The sequence below is a fragment of the Staurois parvus genome, unplaced genomic scaffold (assembly GCF_062004578.1).
Source record: "Staurois parvus isolate SC_StPar_1 unplaced genomic scaffold, SC_StPar_1.0 ptg000635l, whole genome shotgun sequence".
In the NCBI taxonomy this organism is placed as follows: Eukaryota; Metazoa; Chordata; class Amphibia; order Anura; family Ranidae; genus Staurois; species Staurois parvus.
In genome coordinates this window covers 3,471,563-3,488,121 of record NW_028318431.1, presented here as the reverse complement: position 1 = coordinate 3,488,121, position 16,559 = coordinate 3,471,563, and the positions used below count along the sequence as shown (strand labels likewise).

At 41.7% G+C, this 16,559-nt stretch overlaps 1 protein-coding gene across 6 annotated transcripts in view; it reads left to right on the top strand.

The window, feature by feature from the left end:
* CTPS2 (CTP synthase 2) overlaps window positions 1-16,559 on the top strand; it is a 306,531-nt gene that overhangs the window by 70,826 nt on the left and 219,146 nt on the right. For all 6 annotated transcript variants that reach the window (XM_089693658.1, XM_089693654.1, XM_089693659.1 and 3 more), the window contains one exon: window positions 4,389-4,472. In XM_089693658.1, the coding sequence (XP_089549784.1) occupies window positions 4,389-4,472 (84 nt within the window). The remainder of the gene's footprint in view (window positions 1-4,388; window positions 4,473-16,559) is intronic.

Genomic DNA, 16,559 nt, shown 5'->3' with positions numbered 1-16,559 from the left:
TAACCCAAATTAGGATGTATTTTTTAGTTTGTAGGAAAATTATAGAGTTCACAAACTATGGTATAGATCTGAATATTGATCAATCCTGAAGTACTGACAGCCAATCTAATTTCTTGAGGTCCAAGAATGTCAGAATAGTACAGATATCCCACAAATGACCCCTTTTTGCAGAGTAGACAGTCCGACGTACTTCATAAGAGGCATGGCGAGTTTTTTGAAGTTGTATTTTTATGTCATAATTTTTTGGAAAATGAAAAAATTTAAAAAATTATTTTCACTATTTTTTTTTTACATACTGTCACCAGTGCAGTACAGCGTCATCATATAACTGGCATGGCGGTTAACAGGGACACTGACTGGTGACAGTATGAAAAAAAAAATATATATATATATTTTTTAAATTTTTTTAAATTTTTTTATTATATTTAATTTTTTATTACATTTTTTTTATTTTTTTTAAGATTTTTTTTCATATTTTACTATGACCAAAGTAGTACAATGTTACCATAGTAACACTGTACTACTTTGGGGAAGTGATCAGTTTTTTTTTTTTACACAATTTGCTTATAGCAAAGAATTACTTTGCTATAAGCAAGCATTTACCTGAATGAAATCGATTCATTCAGGTTTTTTTTTTTTTTTTTTTTTTTTTTTTGTGCTTAGCTGTGATTTGGTCACAGCTAATCACATGACATGTGCATGTGATTAGCTGTGACCATTCACAGCTAGGCACTAGTATACAATGGATGGCATCATGAATGAAGCCATCCATTGTATACAACTGTCATGTGACCTGCTGTGATTGGTCACAGCAGGTCACATGGTACCAGCAACGGGAGCCGGTACTCGGATCTGTCATCGGCCGTGTCCGAGGTGCACGGCCCGTGACAGATCCCGATGCTGCGCCGCTCTGCATTACCGCAAACGGCGCATGTGCGGGAGCACGCCAAATGGCGTGCTCCCGGAATGAAGAGGCACATCTGAAGCCGCCAAACGGCCATTGGCCGGGCGGCTAATGGTTAATATTGTCTACCTGTGGAAAGGGTAGTGTCAGACAGTTGATTTAGATGGATTTTGCATAAGTGACTAACAGGTTAAAGCTTAACCCCATCCAAAACTCCTCAAGCGCTCCATAAGACGCACCTAGATTTTAGAGGCAGAAAACAAGAAAAAAAATATTCTGAACCAATGGACTGCAGACATAGTCCAGGAAATGACCAGAGACTGTGGACACAGTACAGGAGATGACCAGAGACTGCGGACACAGTAAAGGAAATGACCAGAGACTGCGGACCCAGTACAGGAGATGACCAGAGACTGCGGACACAGTACAGGAGATGACCAGAGACTGCAGACATAGTACAGGAAATGACCAGAGACTGCGGACATAGTACAGGAGATGACCAGAGACTGCGGACACAGTACAGGAGATGACCAGAGACTGCGGACACAGTACAGGAGATGACCGGAGACTGCGGACACAGTACAGGAGATGACCGGAGACTGCGGACACAGTACAGGAGATGACCAGAGACTGTGGACACAGTACAGAGGATGACCAGAGACTGTGGACATAGTACAGATGACCAGAGACTGCGGACACAGTACAGGAGATGACCAGAGACTGTGGACATAGTACAGATGACCAGAGACTGTGGACATAGTACAGATGACCAGAGACTGCGGACAGTACAGGGGATGACCAGAGACTGCGGACCTTGGGGAGGGAGGGGGAATTTGACAGGTACCCGCTCCCACTTCCACAGAGTTGTCCTTTCCTCTTCTTCCCGCGCCAGCTTCTGTGACAGCCGGGTGTCCACTGTGCATGCGTGAGAAGCACTGTGTTTTCTGAATGGCCCGGCACCTTCTGGGACCTGTCATGTGTCCCAGAAGACACCGGACCATTCACAAATCGCCGCGCTTCTCGCGCATGCACAGTGGACACCCGGCTGTCACAGAAGGCCGCGCGGGAAAACTACAGCGCTGGAGCGAGGAACAGTTAAGGTCCTGCAAGAGAGAAGAGCTGAGCGGCCGGCCCGATATTCTGACATGGTGGCGGCAGAAATACTGGACCGGCCGCTTTATATTCGCTCCATAAGATGCACTGACATTTCCCCCCTTTTTTTGGGGGAAAAAACTGCGTCTTATGGAGCGAAAAATACGCTAGTTTTTTTTCTTTTCAGATAAATGTTTTAACTAAATAAATAAAAGCTGACCATTTTAAGCCTCCTTAACAATGTTCAATGGTTTGTCCCAACCTTCTAACTGCCGATTTTGCTGGACAGCTTGGCCTGTTAAAGGAAGGTGAAAAAGATGACACATTTGCTGGCAGGATGAACAGGTAATAAAGCCGTGTTACAGGGGGGCTAAAAAAAAAAAACATGGACTGCTGTGTTAATGCAGTTGGCATACTGAATCTTATATGTCATGTTTTATTTTACCTTTAGCTTCACTTGAAGTCCAGATATTGTATAAAATTTCAAAATGTTTTCTTCAAAGTATTTCGACACCATCAAAGCTGGCCTTTGAATTTTCATTCTAGGTTTCTTGCAAAAAAAAAAATATCTTTTGGAAATTTCCATCAGAAATCAAATGATTTTTCTTTTAAGTGAATAACTTCAATAAAACAGCCTTAAGCTTAACCCCTCTATTACTGTTTTTGTGTCTTCATAAGTAGAGTAATTCTGGTATGAGGGCTTTAGCTGTTCTTTTTTTTTTTTCTTTTCTGTTTCTAAGATACCACAACAAACTTGGATGGACATATTGGAGTGGTTTGTGTTTCTGTCACTGCTTGTTGACACTAATCGGGGTCAGAGATTTTGAAACAAAGCGACATTTGGGTAACACTCTTCGTTAGGTGACCACTGAGGAACGACATGGTTCTCCAGCCAAGAGTTGATGTGCTCAGTGCTCCCCTTTGCTGTGACCCTGGACATTAATAACAGAAAATTGATAGCCAGTATACATTTCACCTGAATGCTAAAGTGGAACTAAAGACCCACTGTGAAAAAGTGCAAAGAGCTAGAGTTTTCTGGCACAAGAGATACGCAAAGTCTCTTTTCCAGAAATTCTTTGCCCAATGCTACTTGAAATTCTTCTTTTTTTGTATATACATTGCACAGCACATGCACCATGCAGTGTACATCCTAACTCATTCGTACCATGCTGGGTAAGACCTAGGTGGTTGGGATGATGTAACTTCTGTGTGCATCACCTGTGACCATCCATTGGCCAAAGGTAGGCAATGTGGGACCCAGAATAAGCATTGGTATTAGATGGAGCAGCAACAGGTGCCTGAACCTGCCTCAACTTGAGTAGGGCAAACTTATTGGTGATATTTATTTTCTGTGCTGAAGGATAAGCAACAGATCTTGGTCACTTCTCTGGCCTAGCTTGGCAGCACAGTGAAGAGCTCTATCTACACATTCTGCTTTCTCCGGGAGTCAACCTATTCCTTGTCAGCACATGTTCATGTAGCAGAATCAGATGGCCTCTAGTGCTGCTTTTCTTCTTTCATACTGAATGCTGCTGTACAGGGGATTGCAAACAAGTTGGTTTACCTTAAAGGGCTTTCAATAATAAGAAAAAAAGCTGCAGGACTTTCTTAGAACTTTAAAGTAGTTATAAAGCCTAAACATTCCGTACCTTAATGTATTCCTTGCATTGAGGTAAAATATACCCTCCCTTTTACTTAACTGAGCCCTCATTCGATTCAGCAATGTGCACATCTACAGCTCCTCTCTCCTCTCACTTTTGCTGCCAATCAAAGCCAATGACAAGAAAGTTGGTGGTGGGGCTGAGTCACACTGTTTGTATGCAGGCAGCAAGACCCAGGAGCAAGCCCGTACGAGTGCCCCATAGGAAGCCACTTCTTATGGGGGTACTTGGTGAAGAGCCAGGAGCACCAGTGGGGGCCAGAGAACAGAAGGTTCAGGACTGCTCTGTACAATTCCATTGCACAGAGCAGATACGCATAAACCTGTTTGTTTTTTTAAAAAAAATGACAATCACTTTAATCTAGTGCATATCAAAGGGACTGCTGGATGTACATCTATTTCTTGGCCTGTGCGTTTACAGAGCCTAATCGTGCCTTCCCGCTTATTTACTAGCTGTGGGCTCACTTTACAGTCTGTGTGATGTAAAGCTCTTTCCTTCATGTCCTGTTTTTTCATTCTATTTACAGCCATTCAGCACATTTTTTCTTTTTCAGTAATCTTCTAGCAGTGAACAATGAAACATAAAAAAAAGTATTATTTATGATGAATTTTAAATCCAAAAGGTTGAACCTTCAACAGTGTTTGTGTGAATTGTGAGGGGCCTTCTGTTCAGTTTCTTGTCTTCATGTTTTTAATGATGCTGACCTTACATTGTGTTTTTTTTTTTTTTAGCCTACAGCTACGGGAGAACAAAAAACAAAACCAACACAGAACAGTGTTCGTGCGCTCAGAGGTCTTGGCCTATCTCCAGATTTGGTAGGTTGATCCCTTTATAAATAATATCTTTAATAAATTTAATAAATATACTTTTCAGTAAACTCGCATTACATACTGCTGGTATAAATACTTTCTTTCTTTCTTTCTTTCTTTCTTTCTTTCTTTCTTTCTTTCTTTCTATGAGTATGCCCATAGAGTAGAGCGCCAACAACATGAGCCAATCAGACTCCATTGCATTACTTTTATTGTTATCCATTTGAGCCGTAGAAACATAGAAAAGTGATGGCAGAAAAAGTCTGTTTGAAGCTCATTACTGTCGACTGGCTCACTACCTCTACTGGAGGTTTATTCCAAGCATCAACTACTCTTTCAGTAAAATAATACTTTCTGAGATTAGTTTTGAACTTTCCTCCAGTTAGATTAAGGTTCCCGGGTTTTTGATTTTGGTTTCATGTTGAAAATACTTCCCTCGTGAACCTTATTCACCCCCTTTATGTATTTAAATTTTACCTTTAGGTATTAAAGAGCCACTGCCATCAAGAACCACTTCTCACATAAATAAAATGTTTACAACAAACACTTACCTGTGCTCCCCTTGCTATACTAATTTATTATGTCTTTGTCAGTAATAGCCCTTGTCTTCAATTTCCAACAATTCTTTTCAGAAAACACTCATTACATGCTGTTGGTATAAATACTTTCTTTCTTTATATGATCTGCCCATGGAGGGGAGCCCCAACAACATACTTTTTAGCATTACTTTTATTGTTATCCATTTGACCTTTAGGCATTAAAGAGCACTGCCATCAAGAACTACTTCTCACATAAATAAAATGTTTACAGCAAACACTTACCTGTGCTCCCCTTGCTATTCTAATTTATTATGTCTTTGTCAGTAATAGCCCTTGTCTTCAATTTCCAACAATTCTTTTTCAGAAAACACTCATTACATGCTGTTGGTATAAATACTTTCTTTCTTTATATGATCTGCCCATGGAGGGGAGCCCCAACAACATACTTTTTAGCATTACTTTTATTGTTATCCATTTGACCTTTAGGCATTAAAGAGCACTGCCATCAAGAACCACTTCTCACATAAATAAAATATTTACAGCAAACACTTACCTATGCTGCCCTTGCTATACTAATTTACTATGCCTTTGTCAGTTATAGTCCTTGTCTTCAATCTTCAACAGTTCTAAAGGAAAAAGATCAGATGCACGCCTAAACATATTCAAATGCTTGTAAATGTATTCATCTGGACTGTATGCATGAAGAGTCCTTTCCTGGTTATTTCCTTTGGATTTGTGCAGTCTGTGGAGCATGGGACAATACCCTCCTGGCGTTCAGCACTCAACCTTCCATAAGGGTGACCCGATTTAGGGCTTGGGAGCAGCCTTCCCTCCTCCTGGCCCACAATGGTGTCCAGTCCCTACCTGTGAAGCCTATAGCTCTCAGTTTTCTTGGAGTGGACCATCGTAACTCACTGATAAAATACAGGCACTCTCCCACATACAGATTGAGGCGTGTGTGAGATTTACAGGCAGCAACCAGTAGACTTGGTGACATCAGGCCCAGTACAGGGCCTACAAATTAAAGCCTCTCATGCTCTTAAAAGTGTCAGAGGGTGAAGGAAACTACAGGGCTATTACTGACAAAAGGCATAATGATTTGCTATAAGAAGGACGGCATCAGTAAGTGCTAATTTAAAATTTTTTATGTATGTAAGCAGCCAAAAGAGTGTTACTTGTGGACAGTGTCACTTTGAAATCCTAAAGATGCTGCAGAGCTACTGGCTCCATGTGGCTCCATAGTGTTTCCATCCACCAATATTGTTCTGTGCCTTATGGAGTCGGTCATGTTGGAAGGATAGAAATAGTCATCTTAAAAGATAACTTTCTATATATAAGAATCAAATCCATAAATCTTTTATAACAGTGAACCCTGACTTCATTTAAATTTTGAATTGCCAGTGATCTTTATCTCTTTGAAACTATCCATGGTAAGCTCACTTTCCAGCTTCCAATTGTAGGAAGGACTACCGTGCAATTTGAGCCATTATATCTGTGGCATTCATATTTGGGATTGGACTCATGGGGACACAAATATTTTTTTTAATGTATTCCCCGGAAGAAACAATATATTTTCCAACTATATTTTTCTATATGGACAGGAGATGCTACCTTGAGGACTTGCTATGTGAACTATCAGAGCTTAAAGCGATAGTATACACCGCTTGGACACTTGTACCTACAGGAAAGCTTATAATAAAGCTCACCTGTAGGTACAAGGGATATCTTCTAAGTGTACACTGTTTAGGAGATATTCACTGTTCCTGCATCACGGTACATGCACTCTGTAGGGATGTCTTGAGTATGCCCCATGGGCATAACTCCTGTGCACACGTGCAGGTTGACATTATTATTATTACTAATATACAGTATTTATATAGCGACAAAAGGTTTGCTCAGTGCTGTACATTATAGTGGGGGACAGTACATGAGACAGTACAGTAACAAAACAATACACGAGGGGTTCAAGGGCCCCGCTCTTTCGAGCTTACATTCTAGGAGGGAGGGGATAGTGGCACAGGAGGAAGTGGCTGTGGGGGATGGAGTGGTAGGAGGAGTGGAGGAGATCGTCAGTTAGGTGAGGGTGGGGTAAGTTTTCCTGAAGAGATGGGTTTTCAGGGTGTGCCTAAAGGTGAGGAGGGTAGGTGACAGTCTGATGGATTGGGGTAGTGAGTTCCAGAGGATGGGGGAAGTCCTGGAGAAGTTCTGCAGTCGGGCATGGGAGGTGGAGAGCAGGGAGCTAGAAAGTAGGAGGTCTTGTGAGAAGTAAAGATTATGGGTTGGGTGGTATTTGGGTATCAGGTCGGTGAGGTAGTTTGGGGCATCGTTATGAATGGCTTTGTATGTCAGTGTTAGTAGTTTGAATTTGATGCGTTGGGCAATCGGGAGCCAGTGGAGGGAATGACAGAGGGGGGTGGCAAAAAAGGAGCGGTTGGTAAGGTGGATGAGTCTGGCCGCTGAGTTCAGGATAGACTGAAGCGGGGATAGTCTGTGATGAGGTAGGCCGTTGAGGAGGGAGTTGCAGTAGTCCAGGCGTGAGATAATGAGGGAGTGAACGAGTTGTTTAGTAGTGTCTGGGGTTAGGAACGTACGTATTTTGGAGATGTTACGGAGGTGGAGCCTGCATGAGCTTGCTAGCGATTGGACATGGGGTTGGAAGGACAGGTTTGAATCTAGAGTGACACCTAGGACTTTGGCTTGCGGGGTGGGACTGATGGTGGCGTTGTTGGTCGTGATGGAGAGAGTGAGGGCACGGGCTGGGGGGAAAATTAGGAGCTCGGTTTTTGAAAGGTTCAGTTTGAGGAAGTGGAGCGACATCCAGTCTGGCGTTCAGCAGGTGGGTGATACAGGCAAAGACTGAAGGGGTGGGTTGAGGGGTGGAGAGGTAAATTTGTGTGTCATCGGCGTAGAGGTGATAGTTGAAGCTGTGGGAGTGTATCAGTTTGCCAAGGGAGGAGGTGTACATGGAGAAGAGAAGGGGCCCGAGGACAGAGCCTTGGGGGACCCCAACAGAGGGGGAGAGAGGGGGAGGTGGTAGCGTTATAGGTAACGCTGAAGGAGCGTTGGGAGAGATAGGAGGAGAGCCAGGAGAGAGCGGAGTCTCTGATGCCGAGGGAGTGTAGTTTATTGAGGAGGAGGGGGTGTTAGGGATCCTACAGCGGTAGCCTCTAGCGCTCCACAGACCAAAATTCCCCGAGACGCGGAATCTAAGCCCCAACCTGCTTGTTCACCAGGGCCCCGATGGTGAGGAAGGTCTTGGAGCAGACCGAGACCAGGTCGCGGCCCCTGGTTTCACCCAGCTGTGGTAGAAGCACCGCTGGAGGTGTGTAGCAGGTGAGAGCCTGATGTGAGGAGGTAACAAGAGCAGCGTCAGGCAGGCCGGGTCGGTAACGGAGATGGCGGCGTGGTACAAAATCAGCAGGCAAAGGGATAAACAGGTCACAAGCCGGGTTCAGTAACAGATCAGAACATGCAGGGTTAAGCAGGAGAATGGTCAGACAAGCCAGGGATCAGAACAGGAGACAGACAGCAAATCAAGGTCAGGCAAGGTCGGCAACAAGACAATCTATTATGCAGGAACTCAGGATACAGGTAAGACCATACAGCAACTAAACACAGTCCAACCTGCTTTAAATAGGGCACCCTGCACCCTGATTGGTGCCAGGCTCGCGCCCACGATCGCGAGTGCGCATGCGTGAACGACGCTGCAATCGCGGGTGCCCTGGTCCCAATGCTCGCATGCTATTGCGGCCGGGCACACCGCGCATGCGCAGACTCGTGCGCGATCGCGGCCAACACTGGGGTCCCTGACGGGGTGGTCAAATGTGTCGAAGGCCGCGGAGAGGTCGAGGAGTAGGAGGACTAAGCAGTGGCCATTAGCTTTGGCGGTTAGAAGGTCATTAGTGATTTTGAGTAAGGGGGTTTCGGTGGAGTGTAGGGGACGGAAGCCAGACTGTAGTGGATCGAGGAGGTTGTTGTCAGTGAGGTGGGAGCTTAGGCGATTGTAGATTAAGCGCTCAAGGAGCTTGGAAGTGAATGGCAGCAGGGAGATGGGTCTAAGGTTGTTCAGGTCAGTGGGGTCCAAGGAGGGTTTTTTGAGTATGGGGGTGATGTGCACGTGCTTTAGGGGGGAGGGGAATGCGCCAGTAGAAAGATTGAAGATGTGGGTGAGGGAGCGTAGGATGGAGGGGGAGGGTGCCCGGAGGAGTTGTGTGGGGACAGGGTCAAGGGGGCAAGTGGTGAGGCGGGCTTCTGACAAGAGCTTGGTAGGTTGTTTGGCGGCGTGGAGGGAGGAGGTGTAGGTGAGGAAGGCAGATTTGTAGAGGGAGAATGCTTGAGGAGATTTGGTTTTGTGCCAGAATCGTTCCAGCGTCGTTTAAGATGTTTAATGTGGTCGTTCTGCCAGGGTTGAAGCGGTCGAGGTCTAATGCTACGTGTGGTTAGGGGTGCTAAGGAGTCTAGGGATAGTGTGTCGGTATACACAGCACATCACTGCAGCTCAGCCATTCAAGTGGTTAGAGTCCGCAAACCCAGAAGGAAGACCAAATAAAGGTGGAAGCTCTGTCAGCAGTGGCAGCGTGCCGCTGGAGGGCTCCGTTTTGAGATAAGTCTTTCAGAATGGACTAATAGCGATGCCTACTAGCACATTATGCCCTTAACTTGTAAGGAGAAGCTCTTTTTAAACATTTTTGTAAGAGTTTACTACCGCTTTAAATTGAATTTGTGCTTTGCTCAGGCAGGATGGGAGCAAAAAGTTGTAACTTGCACAGTCTATGAGTCACATAGAGTAAGTTACATGCTGCTTCATTGCAGTAAGTCCTTTGTAATTACTTCTGCTTCTGGCACTTAATCTAGAGATGGTGGAGTAAAGGAAAGGTAAGTATATGCTGCTGGGGGTAGAGGAAACCTGTTGTTTTATCCTCAATGATTAAAGCTCGGGATTGCTTTGAGCATCATAACCTTGTGGATTGCAAGTATGTTTTCATGGCATTAAGTTAAGTTATGACTCATCTAACTTTACAACTGGATAATTAACAATGTGATATGAACATTTTTTTCCATTCTATTTAGTATTTCTTAGGATTAACATCACTGATGAACCATTTTTGTTTTTGCTTTTTTACCTAGAATGGACTTCATATGACAGCTGCTATTATAGCTATAGCTTTATTCTAATTTATAAATAATGGACATGTTATGATTTTGGTATTTATGTGATGTGTAAATAAACCTCTTGGTGCATATATAATGTCCATGTTGTGTGGTCCTGCTGTGTATTGTAATTGGTGTCCAGTGATTCATTAAAGTTATTTTAAGCTATGGTACTTTGTTTATTTAGCTATGTGTTTATTTGGATGTAAATCACAATTTCAGTAGATTTCCTTATAAAAGATATTCTATATCTTTTTTATACCATGATATGTACATACAATGAAATTGAACTTACAGAGTCTCAGGGTCTTCTGATTGGTTGACAGTTATAGTGTATTTAGCACAGTGGCTAAATGGTTAGCACTTCCGCCTGGCAATACTAAGGTCGTTGGTTTGAATCCCAACCACGGCACCCCCTGCCTGGAGTTTGCATGTTCTCCCTGTGCCTGCATGGGTTTCCTCAGGGTACTCCGGTTTCCTCGCACACTACAAAGACATGCTGGTAGGTTAATTGGCTCCTGTCTAAATTGGCCCTAGTATGTGTATGTATGAATGTGAGTTAGGGACCTTAGGTTGTACGTCCCCTGAGGGGACTGATGTGAATGTACAACATATACAGTGGGGATCGAAAGTTTGGGCACCCCAGCTAAAAATTTGTATTAATGTGCATAAAGAAGCCAAGGAAAGATGGAAAAATCTCCAAAAGGCATCAAATTACAGATTAGACATTCTTATAATATGTCAACAAAAGTTAGATTTTATTTCCATCATTTACACTTTCAAAATAACAGAAAACAAAAAAATGGTGTCTGCAAAAGTTTGGGCACCCTGCAGAATTTATAGCATGCACTGCCCCCTTTGCAAAGCTGAGACCTGCCAGTGTCATGGATTGTTCTCAATCATCATCTGGGAAGACCAGGTTATGTCAATCTCAAAGGTTTTAAATGCCCAGACTCATCTGACCTTGCCCCAACAATCAGCACCATGGGTTCTTCTAAGCAGTTGTCTAGAAAACTGAAACTGAAAATACTTGACGCTCACAAAGCTGGAGAAGGCTATAAGAAGATAGCAAAGCATTTTCAGATGTCAATATCCTCTGTTCGGAATGTAATTAAGAAATGGCAGTCATCAGGAACAGTGGAAGTTAAAGCAAGATCTGGAAGACCAAGAAAAATATCAGAACAGCTCGCAGGATTGTGAGAAAAACAATTCAAAACCCACGTTTGACTGCACGATCCCTCCAGAAAGATCTGGCAGACACTGGAGTTGTGGTACACTATTCCACTATAAAGAGATACTTGTACAAATATGGTCTTCATGGAAGAGTCATCAGAAGAAAACCTCTTCTACGTCCTCACCACAAAAATCATCGTTTGAACTTTGCAAATGAACATATAGACAAGCCTGATGCATTTTGGAAACAAGTTCTGTGGACCGATGAGGTTAAAATTGAACTTTTTGGCCGGAATGAGCAAAGGTACGTTTGGAGAAGAAGGGGCACAGAATTTAATGAAAAGAACCTCTGTCCAACTGTTAAGCATGGGGTTGGATCAATCATGCTTTGGGGTTGTGTTGCAGCCAGTGGCACAGGGAACATCTCACGAGTAGAAGAAAAAATGGATTCAATCAAATTTCAGCAAATTTTGGATGGTAACTTGATGCCATCTGTGAAAAAGCTGAAGTTAAAGAGAGGATGGCTTCTACAAATGGATACTGATCCTAAACACACCTCGAAATCCACGGGGGATTACATCAAGAGGTGTAAACTGAAGGTTTTGCCATGGCCTTCACAATCTCCTGACCTCAACATAATTGAAAATCTATGGATAGACCTTAAAAGAGCAGTGCGTGATAGACAGCCCAGAAATCTCAAAGAACTGGAAGACTTTTGTAAGGAAGAATGGGCAAAGATACCTCAAACAAGAATTGAAAGACTCTTGGCTGGCTACAAAAAGCGTTTACAAGCTGTGATACTTGCCAAAGGGGGCAGTACAAGATATTAACTCTGCAGGGTGCCCAAACTTTTGCAGACGCCATTTTTTTGTTTTCTGTTATTTTGAAAGTGTAAATGATGGAAATAAAATCTAACATTTGTTGACATATTATAAGAACGTCTAATCTGTAATTTGATGCCTTTTGGAGATTTTTCCATCTTTCCTTGGCTTCTTTATGCACATTAATACAAATTTTTAGCTGGGGTGCCCAAACTTTCGATCCCCACTGTATATGTAAAGCGCTGTGTAAATTGATGGCCTATATAAGTACCTGAAATAAATAAATACTTAAAACCAAAACTTTTTTGGGAATTAGAGAGTAAGGAAAAATCTAAATTCCAAATTCAAATAGATATTTGTGCTCATATTGAATGATACATAAAAAGCAGCTGACACGGCAATAGATACAATTCCTCAAACAGTATATAACAAAAAAGTGCAGTGCTAAATAGAGTTAAAGTCCATCAATAATATTTACAAAAGTCCAAACTCAAAAAACTTCTTAAGTGAGTGAAACCAAAACGTCAAAAGAGATGAAGAAACCCACATTCAGTGAATTAAAATCCTGGTGAAAACGACAGACATATAAGAGCTCTTACCAGAGCTATTGGGCTTTTGTATTAAAAAGCCAACAGCGCTTTATGGGTTAACCTCTAAACAATTCCCCGGTGTGTAGCGCAGAGATGGTTCTGCTCTTGGCTCCGCTACAGCTGTCTTCTGGGTTCCGTTCCCTGGGACGTCAAGACGTACGGGGACGGAACTGGCAGGAAATTTGAAAGTTGTAAAAGTGACATTCACTAAATTCACTAAAATCACATAGTAAAACATTCCTGTATCAAACCATTTCACATACATTTTGTCCCTAGTGCTTTGTCCTGTGCCCTGCCTGCATTTTTACTGTTCTTTCTGCCTGGAAACTGAGAAATGTCCATGGCATCCAAAAAGTGTCCCTTTAGGTCAAAAGCGGTTTTAGACCAGCTAGAGAACAGCGATAGTAAATCAGAACTACTTGCAGAATTGAGTAACAATGATTTGTGGGGAAATTCCTCATCAGACACTGAAAACGATTTTGCGACTTTGCTCAGTGATGTGCGAACTTGGCGCTATATTTCAAATTTCAGTGTTTTTGGTTTGATTAAATTATTTAATTAAATGTATTATTATTATATTATTATTTTTTATGATTATTTATTAAATTATAATTTATGATTTCGTGTTTAAAATTTTAACATACCCGGGATGTTTACTAGACTCTTGTTCGAACAGATTTCAGTGAGTTATTCCTAAAAATTACAGGCCTACAATAAAAAAAATACATATTTCCATGCAAAAAAATGTACCGCTTTGAGCACAGAAATATGGACATAATCAGACCGCTAGGGAGGTTAAGTTGTTGTCACACTGAGGAGGTTTTTCTTCACTTTCTGTACTGGGGATGCAACAGAAAATGAAAGGTAATTTCTCAAAATTTCCATCCTAAAGAGATGTCATTGGACCAGGTATACCCATTTGATGATTTTTTTCTTACTTTTTGCTCTGATGACATCTGGGTTACAATGGTCACTAGGACAACTAGAGGGATGATTCTCCCCAACAAGGACACAGAAAGCAATAAAAACTTGAGAAAGGGTCTAAACTTTCTCTACTTTAAAAAAAAAAGGTTGTGACCCTATATACACCGTTCTACTGCCCTTTAGAGCATTCTTCAGACATCAGAACCCTGATGTGATGTCGCCTTTTGCTATCCAGCTGATAACTGGGGCAGCTGCTGAATTTAACAGACTGAACACATCACAGAACCAATTGTGATGGCACCTGGTATTACGCTTTCATATTTAGGCCCTTTGCTGTGTAAACATATACAATACTAGTGGGAACAAATGGATTTGCAAATTATATAGTATATATACAGTAAGTGTGACTGATTTTGGGAACAAATATGCAGGATTACAATGTTATATAAATATAAGAGACTGTGCTTAGCTTTGAATATACATAAGGATTCTCTGTATACATATGCAGCTGCTTTTAAAAACAAATCTGCACAGAGATTACATAGATGTATTTGATTGCATTTGGAAACGAATATGCACAAATACTATGCTCTCTTATCATCATACATAATAAAATCAATCCCCTCCTAATCCTACCCAACTGTTGCAAAGAAAAAGGTTTTTTCCTTTTTTCTCTTCCTAAATACCACGCCTTTGCCTGCTCATCTCCTAGATTGTAAGCTCTGACGAGCAGGGACCTCTGTTTCCTCTTGTACCAAATTGTATTGTAACTGTTAGGTCTACCTTCATTTTGTAAAGCACTGCGCAAGCTGATGGCGCTATAGAAATCCTGTATAATAATAATAAACCGCACATGAGTCTTGCCGTTTCCTACCCATAAACTGCACATGAGTCTTAGGTTCCTTACAGTGCATCCAGAAAGTATTCACAGCGCTTCACTTTTGCCACATTTTGTTATGTTACAGCCTTATTCCAAAATGGATTACATTAATTACATTCTACAAACAATGCAGCAATGTAGAGACATCCTTGATGAAAACCTGTTCCAGAGAGCTCTGGACCTTAGACTGGGGCGACGGTTCATCTTTCAACAGGACAACGACCCTAAGCACACAGCCCACATAACAAAGGAATGGCTATGGGCCAACTCTGTGAATGTCCTGGAATGTCCCAGCCGGAGCCCAGACTTGAACCCGATTGAACATTGAAAGGAATGATTTTCTTTCCCCCTCAGAGACCCCCGGTCTGTGGAGAGATTCCTGGTTTATCAGCAGAATTCTGGGAACACCCCTTGAACACGGGAATAACGGCAGCTTATGTTCAGAGATGTTCAAAGTTTATTAGGCATTAATAAGATTATATAGACTACAGATAAAATAAGGGAGGGGGGAGCGAGTTTCAAAACTGTAACTTGTAAATTTCCATCATGAGCTAACTACATGAAACATAACATATACATTTCTTGGTACAAATTGTTTTGGCTAAATTTCTGAGAAACAACCAGACAAAGACATTGTCAGGGTCATGTTAGCTTCTGTTGATACATCCTTGAACAACTAAAACCGTTTCATTAAACTTCTAATATATCTGCAAAAGCTAACTTAATACTTAAAATGGAGTACATTATACAAAATGGAAGTTATCTAGATCCTTTCAATCCCCTCTGAGATCATGAACATGATCTCAATTCTTTACTTCATTAATCTTTTTGTACATAGCCAGATAACCTTCATTTGTATTTTGCGGCTTGGTAGCTCTAGCAATGCAATATAATGAGCATTTAAAACATAGATATAAAGATAAAACAAAAAACAATATCATGACTATGCTTATAGCGATACTTTTCATCCATGAAAAGATGGAACCAAATCCTGATCCTAACCAATCAAAAGGACTCCATCCATCTTTTCCTATAGCTCTAGCTTCTTCCATTAAACCATCTACCTGTTCCCTGTGTTGCTTTATTATTTCATAATAATCTGGAACAGTCATTGTGGTATTATATATCCAAGTACAACATTCATAATCCTCTGTCATCTCACACAAACCTGTCAGAGCAGCACTCATGCTTTCAATAGCTAATTCTTGCATCTCCAGCTGTTTTCTAATAGCTCTGGTCTCAGTATTTAGTAACCCTATGTCCTTAGAGTTCCTCTCCAGTATATCGTCAATAATGTTTGTGTAATTATTTATTTTGTTCATGAGTGTTATTCCCCATCCCGTGTAGGTAGGGAACCATGACCAAACCTTATCTCCTGTAGAGAATAGATCTACCTTTTCTTGTTTGGTTTCCCTTCTCTGTCTCAGAGTTAGTTGGTGTTTTGGGTATGTACTGGCTTTTACCTGATGTTCCTTTTGGTCTATAGCTGCCATAATTGGCACTAATTGGGCTACATAGCACCAGCCCTGGACATTACTCGGTATCCAAGGGTAACAGATCTTACCACAACAGATATAGGTATTGTTTCCCAAGGAAATTGGCAATTTTTGTATTGCAGAATGAAATTCAGGGGTGACAACAAGTGTAAAATAAAAAAGAAGTTTTCCAAACATAGTTTTCCCCACATTATCTTGTATCCCTTCTAAACTTTCATTCAGGGTTTTACCATTTACTTGCCAGAGTTTCACAGAAGAAGTTCCATCCCTCCTTCCAGGATCAGATATGTTTAATATGGACTGAGAGCACATTCCCTTTCCCGTGTGGGAAGTATTCCCCAGTCTAAAACACCAATCGGGGAGTTGAGTGACTCCCAGAGTTGGAAAAGATATGGTGGCATTAGAAGTAATATTGGTCAAACCAATACTTACATTCCCTTTTATTAACAAAAATATTTTGACTGGAGCGGCCAGAAGAGAAATTTCATATGTGCTAGGATGTAACTTACTACATATCCA